The 25,224-nt window shown below is 41.9% G+C and overlaps 1 protein-coding gene across 1 annotated transcript; it reads right to left on the bottom strand.

Annotated features, from left to right (window-relative positions):
- Positions 1–282: 282 nt before the first annotated feature.
- On the bottom strand, positions 283–25,224 carry LOC120027483 (carcinoembryonic antigen-related cell adhesion molecule 1-like). Its single transcript, XM_038972432.1, has 9 exons — positions 25,124–25,224; positions 24,514–24,852; positions 19,090–19,374; positions 18,187–18,453; positions 16,185–16,463; positions 15,691–15,945; positions 15,360–15,480; positions 3,739–3,779; positions 283–3,162 (listed from the first exon to the last, which is right to left on the bottom strand). The coding sequence occupies exons 1-8, from the start codon at positions 25,170–25,172 to the stop codon at positions 3,761–3,763; spliced, it is 1,614 nt and encodes a 537-aa protein (XP_038828360.1). The 5' UTR covers positions 25,173–25,224; the 3' UTR covers positions 283–3,162; positions 3,739–3,760.

The raw sequence follows: 25,224 nt of genomic DNA, 5'->3' as shown, positions 1-25,224 counted from the left end.
AGTGACAGCGTTTTTTAAAGTACATTTAAACCCCAACTCAATGTTACATGTTACAATCAAGTTATTAAGGAAGCATACAAACTCCTCTTGACTTTCATTTTCAAGATAATTGCTCAGAAACATTCTACATTCAGTAGATTTGATGCCGTGCCTTATGACACACTGTTGTTATAAATGCACAGCACGTTTAACCCAAGAAACCTAATACACTAACAACAAAAAGCTTGAGATCCTAGATGTGCTGAAATCTTACGACATAAAAGGGAACCAGGGATATTTTTGTACACGTACATTTTATTGAGTTTTCTTTTACATTCAAGTACAGTGTTACACAATTGTCCCATTGTTTTAACACCCAACCAGACCAACAGTAAAAAAAAAGAAAAAAAAAGCCATTGTTGACTCAAGGAAAATGAACTTGATAGCCTGGTCACTACCAAGCACCTCCTGCACCTTGTAGTGTTTGTTCATCTGCGCATTCATATTCCCATTCTAACTGCACTCAACAGTAGACCTAATTCAGACAGGTTAGCTCATTTTATATGAATGTGTTTACAAGAGGATCAAATCCAGGTCAAATGTAAATGTGTGGTTTCTAATCCAGTTCAAATGTAAATGTGGTTCGGATAAAATATGGATGCTTTAATTAACCCACCCCTGTGCTCAGGGTGTCGGTTTCCCACCCTGAGCACACAACCTGCCCACCACAGGGATTCCTTGTCTCTGTGTTGTTAAAGCAGGTCTTTACATTCTTTCTTTCTTTCTGAGGTATACCTGTGAAGAAACAGGGAGACTGGTGGGGCAGGAGAGGAGAACACCATTGCATACACACACACACACACACACACACACACACACACACACACACACACACACACACACACACACACACACACACACACACACACACACACAGAGAAATCCTCTTGATTATCTCACCAGTAAAGAGGATTTAAAAAATGAACCGTTGGTCCGCCTTTATGTTGTGTCATTCCAAATCCCAGGAACAAATAGGAGAGATAGAGAGCGCGGGGGGGGGGGGGGGGGGGGGGGGAGAGCGAGAGCGAGAGAGAGAGAGAGAGAGACTGGGGTTGGCTAGCTAGACACAGGAAGTAAAGTTCAATTTGGAAATAAACCAGACTGTAACAAAAGCAAATGGCAGTAGCAACAGAAGAATAAATAAACTAAAACAAACATCTCAGAGGCGTGTCTATACAAAGAGAAAATGATTCATGAATATAGGCAGTTCAGTCGTTAAAGAATAATACGCATTATTGTAAACAACCTGAGAAAATGTATGACATTTTGAAATATTCAAATTAAGATTGAGCAAGAAACCCCAAATAGATGACAGAATGTCAAGCCTAAAAAATACAATGTTCATTACAGTTCACATTTACATGAAGTAAATCATATTTACAAAGGGAGCAGTTTAATGATGTGCCATTTTTCATTTGAGCTGGTCTATCCCTTTAACAGTAAAAAAAAAACTGTTCAGGTAAAGTTGTCGATTTCTCCCTGGTCATCTTCAAGAATTAAACCAACTAGACAAAAACGCAACAATCTCATTTGTACTCCGTAAATCTACTAATGAACTAAATGAGCCATATGACTATATCAAATGCAGTGGTTAGACCAATGGATCTATTTGGTTACTGTGTTCAAGTTCTGGTGTCTGTGTATCTGTCTTTATGTGTGTGTCTTTCTGTTTCATTAGACTGAATGCTGTATATAATTGCATGGTTTAACAGAGTAGGTCGAACCACAAAATAAACCCGTTCCGCGGTCAAGTGGCATTAACATTACCAGGCCTACAAGAGTAACAACCTTGTACTGTTCATGCCATTAAACCCCCCCCCCCCCCCATTGACTTTAAAGTGTGGGAGAAAACACAACAGATAATGGACTCAACCCATAGTACTGTGTGTTCTAACTGAAGGTGTGTGTGACGCCCAGTCACACAACCATGTGTGCTGTCAAACTACTCATTATCATTCATTGGATAAAACAAAACACAGCATCAGCTCAATGTATTCAACTAAGGTTTCAAAAAAATAAATACTAGTGACTGAAAACAAGGGATGTCATTTTTCACAAAGCTAAGAAGTAGGTAAAAAGGGGTTGTGTTACAGTTAACATAAAATGGCAGTTGTTAATTTATGGTCCTAAAAACATACTTTTTGTATTTTTGGGGGATTATACTACAAAAGCCAAAATAATACAAGGAATATTCAAATTTCAACGATGGATCCATTTGAAAAGTGGAATACAACAAATAACGAAACTCATTAGTACAGCCCTGACTCACACACATTTTCCCTCCAAAACCAAAGAACGTCTTTGCCCACAAAAACATTCTTACCTTTTTTTCTTTCTCCCCCTAACATTTGCTGCGTGTTGAATCTTGTCTTTGCTGTTTTGACATGAAGCTCTTACGAGCAGATCTTGCAGATGTAAAAAAAGAAAAGGAAAAAAAAGCTGCCCTTTGGATCAAGCAGAGACACGGTGGTGGTAACGTCAGATTTATGAACCTGTGTCCGTCAGGTGTTTGAAAGTTTCAGACGATATTTGCCCATTCGCCTTGATGTTGTGATCAGTGAGGAGTGACCAAGTGACTAAGCCTTACAATCTTCTACATTATATTGCCCCCACTAAATCCTCCTCCAGTTTCTCAAAGCTGAAAGGATCATTCGTTACGGACAGGGCATCACCATCGCTCAAGTCTATGCATTTAATTTCCTAAGGAATATGTGGAGAAATTGATGTAAGCGATGACATTCCTCTGTTTTGCGAAGGAGGTCAGCATCCCAGGGAGTGGTGGAAGCTGCTCACCTTAGCCAATGGGCTGGATGGAGAGGAGGGAAGGTGTGTGAAGGAAAATAAGTCCATACAGACAGAGAGATGTTAGACGGAATAGATGCGTTGGAGCTTTCCGGTCCAATCCAAGCACAAGGACCCAGAGTCCCAGACACACCACCATTTTCAAAGGAGATGACCAGCTCCTAGAGAGGGATGTTGTGACCCCTGTGGTTATGTGGGCTTTGTGATGAAAAGTTTGTATCGCTGGACCGACCTGGGGGAGGTTTCCACCTGATTGGTCTTCCCGACTGCAGAGATGGATCTTGAGGGGAATAATTGGCTGAATCTTTGGGCTGATAGCTCCTGTGAGCAAGAAGAAAGGGGTCACATGACTTATAGTTTATCACTAAGAACACTGCAGTAAAAAAGAACAACTTCTGAAGTTAAATGACTTTTTTTTCTCCATCATCCCTCATCTGAAAGTCTTTCACCTCTTAGGTGAACATTGGCAATAGTTAGGCTATACAGTATCTACTGGCTTTTGTTCTACTTCAACTCACAAAATGCTAATAGCCCAAATGAGGATCTTTGCCTTACTTGTTCATTCAGATGAAAGAAGCACACAGATTTTCTGTAGCTATGCCAGAATCGGACTTGGTGCCCACTCCCTACAGTATGTGTAAAGTCAACATTCTTATCTGAAAGGCAGAGGCCTTTCAGGTCAGACTTGTGTGATAGGGAGTGGCACCATAGAATGGTAGCTATATTTCTTCGGACACAATGCAATAAGAATGTCATCAACAAGAATATGTTTGTCCCAGGCTCTGGAGACAGCCTTGATAACGGCTGTTACAACAGAGGATAATGCTAGCTTGCATCGCCTGACAAGGGAACGCAAACAACGTGAGGATAGTATGGAGTTATCACAGAGCGACTTACCAGCTTTCCTCGGGGCTCTCTTCTAGTATGGCGACTCGATCCTGAAACAGAACGTGAAAGAAAATAGTGGCGATTAGTGGAACGATGACCTCTCTTTGAAGGGATTTGAGGAAACAAGACGCCTCACTGTTCTGGGGATGATAACTTTGCTTTGACATCCTGAATGACTTGATTTTAGGTCATATACCCACATGACAGCAACAAATATAGACAGGCAGCTATCATTTCAGAGGAATTGTGTCGCCTCATTTCTTTGATGGAATGCCCATAGGTAGCTCTTTTACACTTTTACCCCATATACGGGTTGAAAATGGCAGATTTTGACACTGATAACCGCCTAAATTGGAATGCAGTGGCTGTACAGTAACTGCGATTCAGTGCCTTAGACCGCTGCGCCACTCGGGAGGCCTTTCTTAATTGGCAACGTTTATGATCACAATGCTTAAAATGTACAGTTACAAGATGACATGGCATCATACGCTGGCTGTTCTGAACAGAATGGGCCTGTTTGTCGTATTGTGAAGAAATTTGGCGGGGAATACGCATCTGAATGCCCTCGTGGCTCTATTCTATGCCTACCAACATTACGATCTGCTTCTCTGAATTGCCTTGTGGAAGCCTAACGCTATAACATCGTATTTTGTAACTTAGCTAGCCATGGTGGCAATAGAACACGCTTTCAAATGATGCCTACATGACAAGATTGCGATTTATAATGGACTGTTTTTGGAATGTGTAAACACCAACAGTAATTGTGTGATGGCGGGGATGCAGGGCAGTGTTCCAAACAAAACAAGTCTGCTTGCTCTAGTTCCTCAACAGTACAGCTAGGAGAGTTCAAAATAGCACCTTATACTGCCGTACCAAGCAAAAGAGCAGTAACTGCACATTTGGTCAAAAATGTGTTATTTACATTTGTTATACATTAAATATATGCTTTATCATGTAGACAAATATCATATCCTGCCTCCATTGTGTTGTGTTATGGAGAAAATGGGGGTTCATGTTTGCAGTAACTGGAAAAAGGCACAAACTGCCATCACTCACATCAGTTATTGCCTTTTACCTTGGTTTCACTGAGCTTTTTGCTGCAGTGTGTACAGTTTACCTTGGTATTATTTATTGTTCTTTGGTGACACAAGTATCAAACTATATGACACTGACAGCCACAAAATAAATACAAATAAATATGTTAACACAAGCCTGTGTAAAAAGAACTTTTTCAAATGGAAACGTATTCCAGAGGGTTGTACCAAACAAGGCAGTAAATGCCGTCTAGGGTCAAAGGTCATGTCAGAGGTCAGGGTCCAATATTAATAAAAAATAAACTCATAGTAAGACAGATAACCACACATCCAATGATCTGCCTACAGTTCATTTGGCTGGACAATAAAACAACTTTGAAGTAATTTTTCTCAGTTTCACCCTATGAGCAGTTACTGCTATTTTGCTTGGTAGGGCAGTATAGTTGAAGACTCTTCTTTGAGTCATAAAAGTGCATTGACATTGCTTAGGAACTGTGCACACTTTGGAGAGGTGTACACCAGTTAGACCTCAAACAATTTTCATTTTCTTTGTGTCTTATGTTGCACCTACACACATTTTTTTCCATTAATATTCTTATCATGTTACTGAATATATCCAGAGTATTTATAGATTTCGATAACAACAAATGCGGAGAAAAGTACAGTTAATGTAAAATGCACATAAAATCGACATTTCTATTTACCTCTATCCATATAGGCCAATTCCCACGAGTGTAAAGGGTTAATGAACAGACCCTAATGCCCCGACGAACACGAGCAGTGTTGGTAGATACTGTAACCTTTTTAATGCTGGGATCTCATCTCAGAAAGCATCTGAGCATTTAGCCTAGTTGTACGCCATTGATAAGAGCAGTAGACAACACAGGAAGAGGACGACTCAATAACTACAATATCAACTACGGGTACTTGGCGGTCTTCGCTTTGATCCTGCAGATGTGCCCGTGTACCAGTACTACGGCTGAATTACGGCATGCCTTCACAGAAATATGAATGTGTCCGTGTGGAATGGCCCTCAGGACAAACCGTATGGAGGAAATTGTCCTCTCTTACCTGCCACTGTGACTTAAAGAGGAAGCCAAGTGGAAGAGAGGATTGTAGAGTAAGAACATTAGAAAGAGTGACAGACAGCAAAAAGACAGATGAGGCGAGAAGAAGAGGGAGATGGACAGAAAGAGAGAGAGAGACCTGTGCAGACACGACGGTGACATTCCAATCATACTCTCAACTCAGCATCTCCCCTATCCCCAGTGACTATCCTGGGAAGAACAATTTACAATTGTGGACGTTACAGAAGAGCATATCTTCCCCTTATCTAATCATTGTTCCGCTGACTCTATGTCCACCTCTCTAGTCCGTCAGAAATGAGGAGAGAGGCTTAAGCTCGGCTGGAAGGGTCCGTTCCACTGCTCAGGGGCACCACGCCCAGACAGCTTGTTATCTTTAGAGGATTCAGAGAGGAGCGAAAAGTGGCGGACCCCGCTGTTGAGATGGAATCTTCCGCTCCTGAGTTTGAGGCTAGAGAGAGTGTTGGAATGTGCTCCGACTGTGTTTCAAAATACTGAAACCCACAGCGTTGATCCAGGCTGACAAGGCCAGGCAGAAGGAGTAGAAAGAGCCAGGATAAACACACGCCGATCTTTCGAACACTTATCTACTGTATACATGTCGTCATGGTATTGATCTAGCCAATATCAACAGAATCATATCTTAGTTGCTTAAATCACTTGGATACTCTGTAAAAGTGTCCAGTAACGTATATCAGAACATGGTTAAACAGATTCAGTGTATACCTGAGACAGACATTTATATGCTCAACCGGTGGGAAAAAAAATCTGCTCACTTTAAAGAGTGACCTTTACCAGAAACCTACAATGTCAGCATCTGTAAATCGCTAATCCCCATTTTACATAGGGGCCTGGCCTGCTGTGCAGCCACTTATCACACTAATCAGGAAACAGTATCTGCCTTTGCACCCGCCAGTCAGTCACTCTCCCAATTAAACAAGTGTGCAGCTGTGTGTGAACCCAGTTGTGCACACAGGGCGGTCTAAACCTGACCAACCAGGCATCTGCTTTCAACAACATACTGCATTCCCCTTGTTCACTGGCTGTCAGCTTGTTAGTTCTCTGGTAGGAAGTCTGCACTTTCGGGTGAAACAGAGCAAGCGGTTAGAAATGCGTATCATGCTGGTTGGTTATCTGCGGGCTCATCTTCCTGTCTGGATGAAGGTGGTTGGGTTCACATTTGCATCAGAAATCCATGTAACTTTATTTCCCTTTCCTTGTTTTAACATAGCGTCACTTCCTGTTGAATGTGGAACGAGGCAGAGCTCGGTTTTGTTTGTTTGAAAAGTTTGTTTGAAAGTGTATTGGAAAGTTCTTGGTAGCTAGCTTCTTAGTTTGAATCCCGCGACGCAGTTGGGATCAGGTGCTGGGACAGCTTGTCTCTTTCCAGTGACCCTGCCGACCAAGGACGGGTCTGAGGAGCTTTTGGCGTCGCTGCTAGCCTAGCTGCTAGCTAGCGGGTTTGTCTTGAACGCAGCCCGCAACGCGGTTACTCATTGTGCCTGGGATTTTTGGCTGTCTAGATCCCTGCTTTTTGTTGTTTTCAATCTTCCCTGTGACCTGCTCTGTCTGGAACTGTGAGGAGTAACAGCGTAACCTACGTTGCTAGCGACCACGACAAAGACCAAAGCCGGCGGGAGTACCGTTGAGGACAGTGGTGTCTCTCTATCACACGTGAAAGTTCTTTTAAACGAACAAAAAAAAGACCTACAAGCAGTTATTACAACAACAACAAAATAGCTTCAAGTGTTTTGTCCAAATACTCGTGGATTCTACTAATAAAAGAATGGACGACCTGACCAGAGAGGCCCAGGACCTGAAGAACAGGTTGCAGTTCTCCCAGGGTCAGCACGATGAGTTGAAACTGGAGAACGGCAAGATGACAACAATCTGTAAGTCATTGAGAGAGGACATCAGTTCTGTGTGTGAACCCATGATAACAATGACAGATAAATCAGACTATCTCGAGGGACAATCAAGGCGGAACAACATGGTTGTGGATGGAATTGCAGAATCTCCACATGAGACCTGGACGGAGTCTGAGGACAAAGTGAGGGAAATGATCTCTGAGAAATTGAAGATGGACCACAGGAAGATTGAGGTGGAGCGCGCCCACAGGACTGGAAAACCCACCACCGGCCCAGGTGATAGGCCCAGGCCAATAGTGGTCAAGTTCCTGAGGTTCAAGGACAAGGAAGCTGTTCTGGAAAGAGCCAAGAACTTGAGAGGAACGTAGATCTTCCTCAACGAGGACTATCCTGAAGCTGTGTGCCAGAAGTGGAAAGAACTGATCCCAGCCATGAAAGCTGCCAGAGCACGTGGGGACATTGCTTAGATCCGTTATGACAGGCTCATTGTCCACCCTCCCTCCCAGAAGCCTGGAAGGGATGAGAGAGCCAAGCCTATGGGTTCGTAGCTTCAACCCCGCAGTACACACACACCAACTGATTAATGGACTGCTGAATGTATATTTTTTTCTCTTGCTTTGTTTGCTCTTTTCAGTATTATGTCTATCTCTGATAAGCTACCCAGGAAAGGGCTGAAAATAGCCCATATTAATATATTTAGCCTTAGAAATAAGGTTAATGATATCAATAACTTGCTAACATCAGATAACATTCATATATTAGCCATTTCTGAGACTCACTTAGATAGTTCATTTGATGATACATCAGTAGCATAACAAGGATATAACATCTATAGAAGAGACAGAAATGCTTATGGGGGAGGTGTTGCTGTATATATTCAGAGCCATATCCCTGTAATGCTAAGAGCAGATCTTAAGTCAAGTGTTATTGAAGTGTTGTGGTTGCAGGTTCACTCGGCACATCTAAAGACTTTTCTTTTGGTGTGTTGCTATAGGCCACCAAGTGCTAACAGTCAGTATCTAAATAATGTGTGTGAAATGCTTGATAGTGTATGTGATGTAAACAGAGAGGTCTACTTTCTTGGGGGCCTGAATATTGACTGGTTTTCATCAAGCTGTCCTCTCAAGAGGAAGCTTCTTACTGTAACCAGTGCCCGTAATCTGGTTCAGGTTATTAATCAACCTACCAAGGTGTTTACAAACACTACAGGGACAAGATCATCCACATGTATCGATCACATTTTTAACAATACTGTAGAACTTTGTTCTAAAGCTGTATCTGTACCCATTGGATGCAGTGATCACAATATAGTGGCTATATCCAGGAAGGCCAAAGTTCCAACAGCTGGGCCTAAAATAGTGTATAAGAGATCATACAAAATATTTTGCTGTGACTCTTATGTGGATGAAATATTTGTCGGTCTGATGTGATTAATAAGGAGCATCCAGACGCTGCACTTGATGAATTTATGAAATTGCTTCTTCCAATTATTGATAAACATGCACCTGTTAAGAAACTGACTGTTAGAACTGTTAAGGCTCCATGGATTGATGAGGAATTGCAAAACTGTATGGACGAAAGAGATGGGGCAAAAGGAGTGGCTAATAAGTCTGGCTGCACATCTGACTGGCTTACTTATTGCAAATTGAGAAATGATGTGACTAAACTCAATAAAAAGAAGAAGAAACTGTATCAAGAAGCCAATATCATTGATATAAAGAATGATGGAATAAAACTTTGGAGTACTTTAAATTAAATTATGGGCAGAAAGACAAATTCGGCCTCCCGAGTGGCGCAGTGGTCTAAGGCACTAGAGATTCTGGGTTAGAGTCCAGGCTTTTGTCAAGCCGGCCGCGACCGGGAGACCCATGGGACGGCACACAAATGGCCCAGCGTTGTCCGGGTTAGGGGAGGGTTTGGCCGGCAGGGATGTCCTTGTCCCATCGTACACTAGCGACTCCTGAGGCGGCCCGGGGGCAGTGCACGCTGACACGGTCGCCAGGTGCATGGTGTTTCCTCCGACACATTGGAGCAACTGGCTTCCGGGTTAAGTGGACATTGTGTCAAGAAGCAGTGTGGCTTGGTTGGGTTGTGTTTCGGAGGACGCACGGCTCTCGATCTTTACCTCTCCCGTGTCCGTACGGGAGTTGCAGCAATGAGACAAGACTGTAACTACCAATTGGATACCACAAAATTAGGGAGAAAACGAGGTAAAAAAAAGATTAAAAAAAGAAAAGAAAGACAAATTCAATTATTTTAATTATTATTTCATTGGCAAAGTGGGCAAACTTAGGCAGAAAATGCCAACAACGAACAGTGAGCGATTGTATTCATGCATAAAAAAACAAATAATGAAAGAAAATCATTGCAAGTTTGAATTTTGTAAAGTTAGTGTGGAAGAGGTGGAAAAATGTATGTTATCGATCAATAACGACAAACCTCCTGGCATTGACAATTTAGATGGAAAGCTACTGAGGATGGTAGCTGACTCTATAGCGACTCCTATCTGTCAAATGTTTTATCTGAGCCTAGAGGAAAGTCTTTGTCCTCAGGCCTGGAGGGAAGACAAAGTAATTCCGCTACCCAAGAGTGGTAAAGTGGCCTTTACTGGTTCTAACAGCAGACCTATAAGCTTGCTGCCAGCTCTTAGCAAACTGTTGGAAAAAATAGTGTTTGACCAAATACAATGATATTTCTTTATAAACAAATTAACAACAGACTTTCAGCATGCTTATAGAGAAGGGCACTCAACATGTACTGCACTGACACAAATGTCTGATGATTGGTTGAAAGAAATTGATAATAAGAAGATTGTGGGAGCTGTACTGTTAGATTTCAGTGCAACCTTTGATATTATTGACCATAACCTGTTGTTGACAAAACGTATGTGTTATGGCTTTTCAACCTCTGCCACATCGTCGATTCAGAGCTACAGTATCTAATAGAACTCGGAGGGTTTTCTTTAATGGAAGCTTCCCTAATGTCAAACATGTAAAGTGTGGTGTACCGCAGGGCAGCTCTCTATGTCCTCTATTTGTTTTTTACCAATGACCTGCCACTGGCATTAAACAAAGCACGTGTGTCCATGTACTGTATGCTGATGATTCAACCATATACGCATCAGCAACCACAGCTAATGAAGTCACTGAAACCCTTAACAAAGAGTTGCAGTTTGTTTTGGAATGGATGACCAGTAATAAACTGGTACTGAACATTTCTAAAACTAAGAGCATTGTATTTGGTACAAATCATTCCTTATTAAGTTCTAGACCTCAGCTGAATCTGGTAATGAATGGTGTGGCTGTTGAACAAGTTGAGGGACTAAATTACTTGGCGTTACCTTAGATTGTAAAGTGGTTGTTCCACTGGATATCATAAGGTGAATGCACCAACTTGTAAGTCGCTCTGGATAAGAGCGTCTGCTAAATGACTTAAATGTAAAATGTAAAAATTGTAAACTGTCATGGTCAAAACATATAGATTCAATGGTTGTAAATATGGGGAGAGGACTGGCCGTATTAAAGAGATGCTCTGATTTTTTGGCACCACACTCCAAAAGGAAAGTTTTGCAGGCTCTAGTTTTGTCTAATCTTGATTATTGTCCAGTCGTGTGGTCCAGTGTTGCAAGGAAAGACCTTGTTAAACTGCAGCTGGCCCAGAACAGTGGCATGTATCGCTCTTAATTGTAATCAGAGGGCTGATATTAATACTATGCATGCCAGTCTCTCTTGGCTGAGAGTTGAGGAGAGACTGACTGCATCACTTCTTCTTTTTATAAGAAACATTAATGTGTTGAAAATTCCTAATTGTTTGCATAGTCAACTTACACACAGCTCTGACACACACACTTATCCAACCAGACATGCCACCAGGGGTCTTTTCACAGTCCCCAAAATCCAGAACAAATTCAAGAAAGCGTACAGTATTATATAGAGCCCTTATTGCATGAAACTTCCGTCCATCTCATATTGTTCAAATAAACAGCAAACCTGGTTTCAAAAAACAGATAAAGCAACACCTCGTGGCACAACACCACTCCCCTATTTGACCTAGATAGTTTGTATGTATGCATTGATATGCAGGCTATATGTGTCTTTTTTTAAACGTAGGTAGTTCTGTCCTTGAGCTGTTCTTGTCTATTGATGTTCAAGGTTCAATTATTTGAGTTCCATCTCCTTCGGGGTTTTTTCTGTGCGCACATTGCGTAGTTTCTCTAGAGATCAATCAGATCAAGCCCGAACTGTGCGGTGTAGTAAGGAGCTGTAGTTTCCAAGAAGACAAAATTCGACATAGTTAATTACCACGTTTGCTGCCCTAAACTACAATGGCCATAATCCACTGCGCGCCTGTATGTTTCTGTCAGGCAGACACGGAGAGGAGAGAAGAATGCACGCACGATCGAGAGGGATAGAAAGCAGTTGGTTAGCGAGGTACCTGAAAACACATGATATAAGTGATTGATAGTTTGTATTCAGCAGTCATAAAAGTATGCCTTATTGACTTTGTATTCAGCAGTCATAAAAGTATGCCTTATTGACTTTGAAGAAGGAAATAAGTCACAGGAAGGCCAAAAAGATAATCAAGGACATCAACCGCCCGCGCTACTGCCTGTTCACCCCACTATCATCCAGAAGGTGAGGTCAGTACAGGTGCATCAAAGCTGGGACCGAGAGACTGAAAAACAGCTTCTATCTCAAGGCCATCAGACTGTTAAATAGCCATCACTAGCACATTAGAGGCTGCTGCCTATAGGCACTGTATTCTATACTATTCTACGGTATTTTAGTCACTTAATGTCTACATATCTTGCATTACTCATCTCATATGTACAGTTGAAGTCGGAAGTTTACATACACTTAGGTTGGAGTCATTAAAACTTGTTTTTCAATCACTCCACAAATATCTTGTTAACAAACTATAGTTCTGGCAAGTCGGTTAGGACATCTACTTTGTGCATGACACAAGCAATTTTTCCAACAATTGTTTACAGACAGATTATTTCACTTATAATTCACTGTATCACAATTCCAGTGGCTCAGAAGTTTACATACACTAAGTTGACTGTGCCTTTAAACAGCTTGGAAAATTCCAGAAAATGATGTCATGGCTTTAGAATCTTCTGATAGGCTAATTGACATCATTTGAGTCAATTGGAGGTGTACCTGTGGATGTATTTCAAGGCCTACCTTCAAACTCAGTGCCTCTTTGCTTGACATCATAGGAAAATCTAAAGAAATCAGCAAAGACCTCATAAAAAAAATTGTAGACCTCCACAAGTCTGGTTCATCCTTGGGAGCAATTTCCAAATGCCTGAAGGTACCACGTTCATCTGTACAATCAATAGTACGCAAGTATAAAAACCATGGGACCACGCAGCCGTCATACAGCTCAGGAAGGAGACGCGTTCTGTCTCCTGGAGATGAAGGTACTTTGGTGCAAAAAGTGCAAATAAATCTCAGAACAACAGCAATGGACCTTGTGAAGATGCTGGAGGAAACAGGTACATAAGTATCTATATTCACAGTAAAACGAGTCCTATATCGACATAACCTGAAAGGCCGCTCAGCAAGGAAGAAGCCACTGCTCCAAAACCACCATAAAAAGCCACACTACGGTTTGCAACTGCACATGGGGATCGTACTTTTTGGAGAAATGTCCTCTGGTCTGATGAAACAAAAATAGAACTGTTTGGCCATAATGACCATCGTTAAGTTTGGAGGAAAAAGGGGGAGTCTTGCAAGCCGAAGAACACCATCCCAACCATGAAGCACGGGGGTGGCAGCATCATGTTGTGGGGGTGCTTTGCTGCAGGAGGGACTAGTGCACTTCACAAAATAGATGGCATCATGAGGGAGGAAAATTATGTGGATATATTGTAGCAACATCTCAAGACATCAGTCAGGAAGTTAAAGCTTGGTCGCAAATGGGTCTTCCAAATGGACAATGACCCCAAGCATACTTCTAAAGTTGTGGAAAAATGGCTTAAGGACAACAAAGTCAAGGTATTGGAGTGGCCATCATAAAGCACTGACCTCAAACCTATAGAACATTTGTGGGCAGAACTGAAAAAGTGTGTGCAAGCAAGGAGGCCTATAAACCTGACTCAGTTACACCAGCTCTGTCAGGAGGAATGGGACAAAATTCACCCAACTTATTGTGGGAAGCTTGTGGAAGGCTACCTGAGACGATTGACCCAAGTTAAACTATTTAAAGGCAATGCTACCAAATACTAATTGAGTGTATGTAACCTTCTGACCCACTGGGAATGTGATGAAATAAATAAAAGCTGAAATAAATAATTCTCTACTATTATTCTGACATTTCACATTCTTAAAATAAAGTGGTGATCCTAACTGACCTAAGACAAGGGATTTTTACTAGGATTAAATGTCAGGAATTGTGAAAAACTGAGTTTAACTGTATTTGGCTATGGTGTATGTAAACTTCCGACTTCAACTGTATATACTGTATTCTATACTATTCTACTGTATCTTAGTCCGTTCCACTCTGACATCGCTCGTCAATATGTATATAGTCTTAATTCATTCCTACTAAGATTTGTGTGTATTGGGTATGTTGTGTAATTTGTTAGATATTACTTGTTATATATTACTGCACTGTTGGAGCTAGAAGCACAAGCATTTCACTACACCCGCAATAACATTTGCTAATCATGTGTATGTGACCAATACAATTTGATTTGATTTTGATTTGATTTGACTAATATAGTGATTTTGTCAGACGGCATAGGCAGCAGCTCTATAGAGATCAGATGATGACTTGGAATGAAATAATAAAGTAATTAAATAAAACACATGTAATACACACAAGTGAAATATTTTATTAAAGTAAAGTGATAAATGTTGGTTAATAAGTGATAAGGGAATGGGCAGTCATTACCATCATGGGACTTTTATTCATTGTTTAATTCTGTGTTGTTACAGCATTCAACTCACGTAATGCATAGTGCATTTAATGTTTAAAAAAATAATTGAAAACCGGGATTATTTTTTTATATTGGACCGAAACCGAACCGATCCCAATAAGCGCAAATTGCTCAGCACTACTGCTCTGCTGACAACACTCTTATTAGTGAGGAAGGGGTGAGGAATGAGAACGTGAACATGTACTCCAACAAGCTGGAGATCCAATGACAAAGAGGGTTTTGAGCAAGGACATCTGTGGTATATTTCTCCTTCTCTGGCTTGTTCAGAACGCCCATGACCCGAAAGGGGTGTTTTTTTATTGATTTCGGTTGCCAAACGCTGGAATGTGCGAGGCGTGTCAGCCCGTGTCTGCTTTAACTCTCTTTGCTCTGTCCAATAAAATCAGTACCTTTATCTGTGTGGACGCATATGAAAAGCTACAAAGAGTTTTCCTGAAACAGGGCTTTGGGAGTGCAGAGAGTTTGGATGCTATGAGCAGAGTGAAGATACTGTACTTGGTAACAATCAGGCGTACAAGTTCTAGGATGCCAAAGAATGAGAGAAGTGAAAGCGAGGACTGTAGATTCACAGGAAGGGTATTTAGAGACGATGACAGATTGTGTATCAATACACACAACAGCTGTGTCTGCAAATAGAGCCGTACTGGCTTCTATGGAATAGCATAAGTGGATCAAAAGTAGAACCAAGGGAACTCACGGTGGTTTTTTCCGTCTCATGTAGCGGACTCCTACGATGATGAGCACTAGGGCGATAAGCACGCCGATGACGATCCCAGCGATCTGCCCGGGAGTCAGACCATCATCCAGTGTTCCCTCCTCTGCGGAATCCCAAGAACAATCAGCCATTTAACATCATCATCATCATCATCAGAACATCTCAAAGTACTGCAACGGCTTCATACGAGATAAACGTGAACAGTGCCACATGATTTGTAAGTACAATATCCTTATAACAGTTAGGGTGAGAAGACATCCTAAGAGCCATGGTGCTAAATGGTTGAATACTACTACAGCCTCCACAATCAAACCTTTGACGGACAGCTTGTGGGCAATGGAGGTGCTCAGCCCGGTGACGGCGTTGCTGGCTTCACAGGTGTAAATTCCACTGTTCGTGTCCACAGCGGCTTCGATGATGTACTCGGCTGTCATCACGCCGGTCAGCGTCCCATTGAACTTCCAGGTGTAGGTGGCAGCAGGGAGAGAGACCGCGGCACACTTCAGTATGACAGGCTCTGTCACCTTTACGGAACTTAACCCCTTCACGGACACAGTCTCAGGACCAACTGTGACATGGAAAGGAGAAGCTTTAGCTTTATGCTTGAAATTCCCCTGGATTTGGCCATTCTGACCTAAATAATACTACACTGTAGCATACAGACAATTTATCATGGATTTAGGTGAAATACAAAGCTTTTCTTTTTGGATACTGTAACATTTATGAACAAAGTAACAGTAGAATATAACGTTAACTTTGTTTAACCTTGATGGGTCAGTGAAGAGGTCAGAGGGCCCTTATACTCACAGCTGATCACTATCTTGAGGCTGGCAGAGTCTGTGCTCACAGCATTGGTCAGCTTGCACTGGTACTCCCCACTGTCCTCCTTCTGCACTGGCTTGATCGTGACCGAGCTCTTGTCTGCCGAGAACACGACCCTGTTGCTAGGAGACAGGGCCGCGCCATTCTTCAGCCACACTCGGGCGTCGGCGGTGCCGGCGGTTGCCTGGCAGCTCAGGTTGGCCGTGCTGTTACCTGCAACAAGCGTTCCATTGGGGCCTGTGATCTTAGCGCCGGATATGGCCTCTACAAACACAGAGGACAAATTGAGTTAGGGTTTACACAGACCAGATGATAACTCTGAAAGACAGCTGGTTTCACTTACAACTACCAGATTTCAGAGTACTAAAGTATTTACAACGTAAACACCACATGAAGCTTGATGAACTAATCATTAGATTTCAGTTGAATGGATTGGACGATGTCTACTAAATAAATAAAAACATTGTACTTTCATTATACCTTAATGACATTACATCTAACTAACCACTGGGCACACACTGGTTGAATTAACGTTGTTTCCACATCATTTCAATGAAATGACGTTGAACTAACGTGGAATAGACGTTGAATTGACGTCTGTGGCCAATGGGAAGCTACTATATCACTGTCCAGCTTATATCAGGCCATGTTTCCATAAAATGTGACATCAAATAAACTGTTATTATTTTACAATGAGTTTCTGAATGGGCTGATGTACCAAAAACCTGTCAACCAAGCAAAACCAAATGACCTACATGAATAGATAATGCAGTTAACATGCTCACTGTCATGTTAGACCACTTTTAAGTGGAACTAAAGCCAACCTTGCCTTTTTGTTTTGGACAACATGTGAAACCACTGTCTTGTTGATCTCGATCTCTCCTTTCCAGACTAATGAGTGTTGGAAAACTAATGCCAAGGCAATATATTTTAAACACAAAGTTCATGGCCCTCAATGGTGACTCACAACTGCCTAACCAATACTTTGGTCAATAAGTGTCGAGTCAGGCTTGATGGCAAACATTTTCAGAGGCAAATTCCCATTTCCTCAGCTTTAGTCAGACATTAAAAGTAAAATGTGTAACTCTATGATTCATGAAGGAATAATTGGACTTAAAGTCACTACTGTTTACCAAGTACAGGGGAACACTCATAGAATAACTGAAAGGACTGCTAAATGGGCAACAATCACCCCTCCCCCCCATTCCCCATCCCCCAATCCCTCTTCCTTCTAGAAAACAACACCCGACTCAAGGACTCAAGGCATTTTGAAAGACCATCCCCCAACCGAGCAGGTTTTAGTCACTCCCAAAATGGTAGACTGTCTGTCTCCCGTTGTGAACAGTTTCAGTACACACAAGGGCCATGCACTCTTTGTACTGCATGGCATGCAGCACATATTTCACAAGCTTTAAAAACCTATGAGGGAACGTACAAAGTTGCCATGATACGAGGTCACTGTGTTTGAAACTTGTACGGCATGCTTCAAAATCATATGGAATCCATTCAGTGTTTGGTGTCATGCCTTCAGGGGCACCGAGCCAGGAAACAGGTTTCAGTCTGTCTGTTCATGGCATCACCTTAATACGGTTGATACCATCTCTTTGAGACATGGTTGGAGGACAAACGGCAAATTCGAAAGAAACTGTGTTAAAAGTGTCTGTAACAAACATTCAAATGTAGATAGGGTTTTAACAACTTCCTTGTAATTAGTATAACAGTTCAACGAGAACATGTCAGTCTAATAAAATGTAATGAGTAACATCTGAAAAACATGTTACTGACAAGAACCTGTAGAATACTGTAGCTCAACTGAATACAACAACCAGTTTCCCTACTTTGCTTTCCACTAGAGCAAGATTTGCCTCTCTAGGTCTCTAACAGTATACTGTCCATGATTCCCCTTTGTATTCACTAAAGCACCCATTCCTATCCATGTATAAAACCTTGATATCTCATTGGCTCTTGTGGTTCCACTCCTACTCACCTACTACAGTGAACTTGGCTGTTGTGGATTCCAGGTATCGCAAGGTTTTGGCGTTGCTGGCCATGCAGGAGTAGTTTCCACTCTGTGCCACGGCAATGTTGTCCAGTACCAGCTTGGGGCTCATCACATTGAGCGGGACTCCATTGTGGATCCACTGAAGCACAGCCGCAGGGCTAGACTGGGCTGAGCAGGTCAATGTAATGTTGGAACCCTTCTTTTGGACCTCATCGGTGGGGGTGACTGTCATGGCGATGTTTTCTGGCCCATCTGCAAATATATTGGAAAGTAGTTCAGTTCGGCTGTTTTTAACGGAGGCCTAAGGCTGCAAAGCACAAGGTAGCAGCTCATAAAATCTTAACAAAAACAAGCGACGAGAGGTCGATCCCCTCCCAGGTGCTCTATTCAGAGGGGCTATGACGAAATGTAGATCTTATCTGAACTGCATGTTCCTGTCGCCCGCATTGTAATAGCCTGATCTGGATGGTTGACTTAGATCAGCCGCCGCTCACTGTTACAATATAGAAGACGGCTGGCTTGACTCATTCTAAATCCAGCACACAAAATAATTGATCTACTGCTCAATATCATATCTAAGTGTTGATAAAACTAGAGTTCGGAATGTTGGTGTGATTTCAGCATAAGCGTCAGTCCACAGGGATGGTGTAAACAGAAGAGGGGTTCGAGTGTAGAAATGCCTACTGGGAGTGTACCAAGTCACACAAAGCCTCCTAAGACTCTCAACTAAACTCTTCCTGAACATTTCAGATAGCCTGGCAGAGACGTGAGTGGAATCAATGGATAAGAATATTAGCCTGGTCCCAGATCCGTTTGTGCTGTCTTTATAACAATGACGAAACAGCACAAACAGATGTCAGACCAGGCTATAAGAACATATGTACTTACAGGTGACAGTGAGGTTGAAGGGGGCACTGTTCTCGCTCTCTAGATTGTTGAAGGCCGTGCAGTAGATGGGTCCGACCAGATCCTTCCTGAACACTCCAGCCACGGTCAGCACTGTGGAGTTTGCACTCAAGGTCACATGCTTCCCGTCGGTGACCAGCGGGGTGGTGCCGTTGAGCCACTTGTACGTGAGGGAGGAGCCTTTGGCCGAACAGGTCAAGACCACAGTGCTGTTGAACTCGACCGCTTCGTTCAGGTTGGATGTGATGGTCACGTCGGAGACCGGTCCTGAAGAGGGGAGGCCGGAGGTAGAGGAAGGTGAATGGGAGGGTGAGGTGACGTGATGGACAAATAGGTCAAGGGGCGTCAGGGTAACTGTTAAGTCAGTACTTCCGTTTTGAGGCAGAGGGAGGGGAGAGTGGCGGATTAATGAAGCTGTACTCTAAGGCTAAGCAATGTCATTTGGTAGTAGAAGACCAGGGGGAGGGAGCGAAAGCATTAAACTCCTGAATAGTAAATAACCGGTTGTCAGCAAAGACTTTCTGAATATGTTGTGAACTGGACAAGTGCTCATTCAATGGTTGTGATGTCATAGACTAAACTGCATTTTACTGACCAGAAATACACAGGGGTCATTTTAATCTGACCTAATAAAATAGTATATAACCTTTTAGTGGTTTTACACTTTGCAATAACCAGAAAGCCATTTTCTCTAGTTCTGACTCGTCATTGCCATATGTGGCGCAGCACGTGAACGGGGGCGAATGAAGGACATTACTACTTTACAGGAGAGGCATTTCAAAGTAAAAAAAATTTTTTTGCATCGAAATGCATTTTTTAGGGCAGAAATGCCTTCTTGAACATGTGAACTTTCATACGCCTTAATAACAAACCAGTATACTAATAACAATGTTAAATTACGAGCCTAGTTGGTAAGGCATGAAAAAAGACATGAACTTTCCCACTAGCCGTGATTGGTTGAAATAATAGAGGGGCTGGACATGGAGAGGGATGACTTCTGATTGGTCTGCCATGTCACAGGCTGCAATAGAACCAACGAGTGTATCATGAAATCAGTTTTTTTTTCAAACTCAAAACAAGACATGGTATCAAGAACGAGATCTGAAATGAGACACCTATGGTTCCCCACATGGCAGCTTCTTGTCATTGTTGCTAGCTATCTGACCATTCAGAATCACATCATAATTTTTGTGACGTTGTCAGCCAACCGTCTGTAGACGGACAGCTGTCCCTATGTGAATTCGTAATGCTGCAATATGTAACTTTTTGGGAGATCTGACCCAATTCACATAGAAATGTGAATTATAGAATTATGTCATTCTCATTGAAAGCAAGCCTATGAAGCGGTAGATCTATTCCATGTGCGCTATTTCTCTCTTCCCGTTAAGTTTAGTTTTTGCATCTTTTATATTCAGTTTTGTACACCAGCTTCAAACAGCTGAAAATACAATATTTTTGCTCATGGAAAATATATTTCGCAGTGGTTTAGATGGTACAATTATTCTCTACACTAAACATGCTTGTTTTGTCACATAAACTGAAATTAGGTGAACTATTAGAATTTTTGAAACCAGGAAATAGTGCAGCTTTAAAGATAACGGTGGGGCTAAGGCTTAAGAGGGTGTGAACAATGCCGAATGGGAGTAAACAAAGAACAGCTCTCTAACAACTGTGAAAACTTTGAAAGGCTTTTCCTCAAAACTGGGAATACCTGATTATCAACTTTTAAAGCAGCATAGCTTTCCAATAGCTTTCTTCAACTGTAGTTTATGCTATACATTTATGAAGCTCTGTACTTTTATGCAATGTAAAAAATAAAAAAACGGAAATCAATAACAATAAGCGTTTCTGTTTTGGTAAAAATCTGAGGGATGGGGCCGGAGAAATGTAACCACTCTCAAATTCACAGACATAGCTATGGATGCAAGGACTGACCATCCACGATATCAAAATGAAAATTTCCACAATGTTCTGCGCCTATATAGTGTTTGACATTAACTTTGTTTACAAACATTGTAGTACAACAAGTTTATATTTTCGATTCTGATGGGGAACGATAGTTAAACTACACTACCGTTCAAAAGTTTGGGGTCACTTAGAAATGTCCTTGTTTTTGAAAGAAAAGCACATTTTTTGTCCATTAAAATAACATCAAATTGATCAGAAATACAGTGTAGACATTGTTAATGTTGTAAATGACTATTGTAGCTGGAAATGGCAGATTATTTATGGAATATCTACATAGGTGTACAGAGGCCCATTATCAGTAACCATCACTCCTGTGTTCCAACAGCACGATGTGTTAGCTAATCCAAGTTTCTCATTTTAAAAGACTAATTGATCATTAGAAAACCCTTTTGCAATTATGTTAGCATAGCTGAAAACTGTTGTTCTGATTAAAGAAACAATAAAACTGGCCTTCTTTAGACTAGTTGAGCATCTGGAGCATCAGCATTTGTGGGTTCGATTACAGGCTTAAAATGTACAAAAACAAAGACCTTTCTTCTGAAACTTGTCAGTCTATTCTTGTTCTGAAAAATAAAGGCTATTCCATGCGAGAAATTGCCAAGAAACTGAAGATCTCTGTGTACTACTCCCTTCACAGAACAGCGCAAGTAGTGTAAGTAGAGTAAAGTTGTTTTCTTCAAGAATCCTATGCTACATATCATTAATTTATCCAAAAATGTACTGATTGCCCATTTAATTTGACATACAGTGCATTCAGAAAGTATTCAGACCACTTGACTTTTTCCACATTTTGTTACATTACAGCCTTATTCTAAAATGGATTAAAAACATGTTTTTCCCTCATCAATCTACAGACAATATCCCATAATGACAAAGCAAAAACAGTTAAAAAAAAAAAAATGTTTGCAAATTTAAAAACATGAACTGAAATATCACATTTACATAAGTATTCAGACCCTTTACTCAGTACTTGGTTGAAGCACCTTTGGCAGCGATTACAGCCTTGAGTCTTCTTAGGTATGACGCTACAAGCTTGGCACATCTGTATTTGGGGAGTTTCTCCCATTCTTCTCTGCAGTTCCTCTCAAGCTCTATCATGTTGGATGGGGAGCGTCGCTGCAAGGATATTTTCAGGTCTCTCCAGAGATGTTCGATCGGGTCAAGTTCGGGCTGTGGCCGGGCAACTCAAGGACATTCAGAGACTTCCAGAATCCACTCCTGCATTGTCTTGACTGTGTGCTTAGGGTCGTTGTCCTGTTGGAAGGTGAACCCAGTCTGAGGTCCAGAGCGCTCTGGAGCAGGTTTTCATTAAGGACTTTGCTACGTTCATCTTTCCCTCGATCCTGAATATTCTCCCAGTCACTGCCGCTAAAAACATCCCACAGCATGATGCTACCACCACCATGCTTCACGGTAGGGATGGTGCCAGGTTTCCTCCAGATGTGATGCTTGGCATTCAGGCCAAATTGTTCAATCTTGGTTTCATCAGACCAGAGAATCTTATTTCTCATTGTCTGACAGTCCTTTAGGTGCCTTTTGGCAAACTCCAAGCGGGCTGCCAAGTGCCTTTTACTGAGGAGTGGCTTCCGTCTAGCCACTCTACCATAAAGGCCTGATTGGTGGAGTGCTGGTTGTCCTTCTGGAAGGTTCTCGCATCTCCACAGAAGAACTCTGGAGCTCTGTCAGAGTGACCATCGGATTCTTGGTCACCTCCCTGACCAAGGCCCTTCTCCCCCGATTGCTCGATTTGGCTGGGTGGCCAGCTCAAGGAAGTGTCTCGGTGGTTCCAAACTTCTTCCATTTAAGAATGATGGAGGCCACTATGTTCTTGAGGACCTTCAATGCTGCAGACATTTTTTGGTACCCTTCCCCAGATACGTGCCTCGACACAATCCTGTCCCGGAGCTCTATGCACAATTCCTTCGACCTCATGGCTTGAATTTTGCTCTGACATGCACTGTCAACTGTGGAACCTTATATAGATAGGTGTGTGCCTTTACTAATCATGTCCAAGCAATTGAAATCACCACAGGTGGACTACAATCAAGTTGTAGAAACATCTCAAGGATGATCAATGGAGACAGGATGCACCTGAGCTCAATTTCGAGTCTCATAGCAAAGGGTCTGAATACTTATGTAAATAAGGTATTTCTGTTTTTTTTTAAACTGTTTTTGCTTTGTCATTATGGGATATTGTGTGTAGATTGACAAGGACATTTTTAAATTTAATCTATTTTAGAATAAAGCTGTAACGTAACAAAATGTGGAAAAGGTCAAGGGGTCTGAATACTTTCCGAATGCACTGTAAGCCCCCAAAGAGAAATTGCATCACATAGACTATGTGTCTAGCTGAGATATGGCAAAACTAATTTGTGATCCTGGCATGGATAAGCATCAATCCAGGAAATGTCTTGTGACACACACACACACACACACACACACACACACACACACACACACACACACACACACACACACACACACACACACACACACACACACACACACACACACACACACACTGTTTCCTAGCTCTGTAGCAGGTAGCCTAGTGGTTAAGAGTGTTGGGCCAATAACTGAAAGGTTGCTGGTTTGAATGCTGACTAGGGTGAAAAATATTTTGATGTGCCCTTGAGCAAAGCACTTAACTCTAATTGCTCCTGTAAGTTGCTCTGGATAAGAGCGTTTGCTAAATTACTAAAATGTAAATTATAAAGTGGGCGGTTCGAGCTCTGAATGCTGAATGGCTGACAGCCGTGGTATGTCAGCCGAAGAGTTGCAAGGTTGCAAGATCGAAGGTAAAAATCTGTCGTTCTGCCCCTGAACAAGGCAGTTAACCCACTGTTCCTAGGCTGTCATTAAAAATAAGAATTTGTTCTTAACTGACTTGCCTAGTTAAATAAAGTTTTTTTTTTAAATAAAAAAATACCCATTATACCATGGGTATGACAAAACATGTATTTTTACTTATCTAATCATCACTTTGGTAACCAGTTTATAATAGCAATAAGCCACCTCGGTCAATATACCACGGCTAAGGGCTGTGTGCAGACGCAACGTCGTGGTTAAGAACAACCCTCTTTTCCAAGCTAAAGGGCCACGCCCTTAAGATGGATATAAAACCCTGAGCCTTAAGCATCTTTTCAGGTTATTTCTCACTTTGATAGTTTTTGCCTTTTGACATGAACCATTTTTTAAACTCGTTTAAAATATTTTGGGGGCAATTATACATCAAAATGTATTTGTGGGGAGGGGCATACCTATCATACAGGTAGGGCCTACTTGGGAATAAATAGAATAGACGAAAACAGTTCGTTGTAAATAACAATAAAGTTGATTTTGGCAAACATATGCCAAAATGCGTAGGCTACTTCGGGTAATTTACGCATTCAATGAACGTTTTACGCATGCTTGCAATCAACGACTTTCTGTACTCACCTAGAACTCTGAGCAACGTTGCACCTGTGCGCTGTACTGCAGCATTAGTGACCATAGTCACTGCATAGTCTCCGCCATCCTTTGCCGTCAAGGATCCCAGGTTTAATACGCCGGTGGATGAATTCAGTGATACTCTTCCTGCGTAACCAGCGCCAACTGTCTCTCCTTTGGGCGCAGAAGTGACAACAGGTACAACTCCACTACCACCGTTGAAATTCCAAGATACTGTGATAAAGTTGCCTACATCTGTGGGGATGATAATGGTTTTGAACGTGACGTTCTTTCCCTGTACTCCCTCCAAGGGGCCGGCTGGCAGTACGCTCTGCCCGTTGCAGCATCCTGAGAGAAACCGGTTTGAATGCAGGTGTTCACTTCAACATACAAGTGTGTGATATACATCAAGACACGAGCAAGCTATATGCAATGGACTAGCGAACAGTTAGAAATCATGTTTGCCTATTATTGGTCTGAAAAAGGCATTATACTAGAACAACGGCAATGCACCTCCTGATGCGCCTACAAAAACAAACCCAGCCAACACATCTCAAAGTATTTTGTATTCACTATTAAATGTAGGCCTAACAATAATGAATATATTCATTAATCTTACCAACAGCTGACAGCAAAATGACAAGCGACCTCAAATTAAACAAATCCATCCCAGATGTCGGGAACCCTTCTTGCGACAGAGAATAATGCGGGCTACCTGTC

The sequence above is a fragment of the Salvelinus namaycush genome, chromosome 32 (genome assembly GCF_016432855.1).
Source record: "Salvelinus namaycush isolate Seneca chromosome 32, SaNama_1.0, whole genome shotgun sequence".
NCBI lineage: Eukaryota > Metazoa > Chordata > Actinopteri > Salmoniformes > Salmonidae > Salvelinus > Salvelinus namaycush.
Note: the sequence above shows the minus strand (reverse complement) of the source record. Positions and strands in the feature narration are given on the sequence as shown.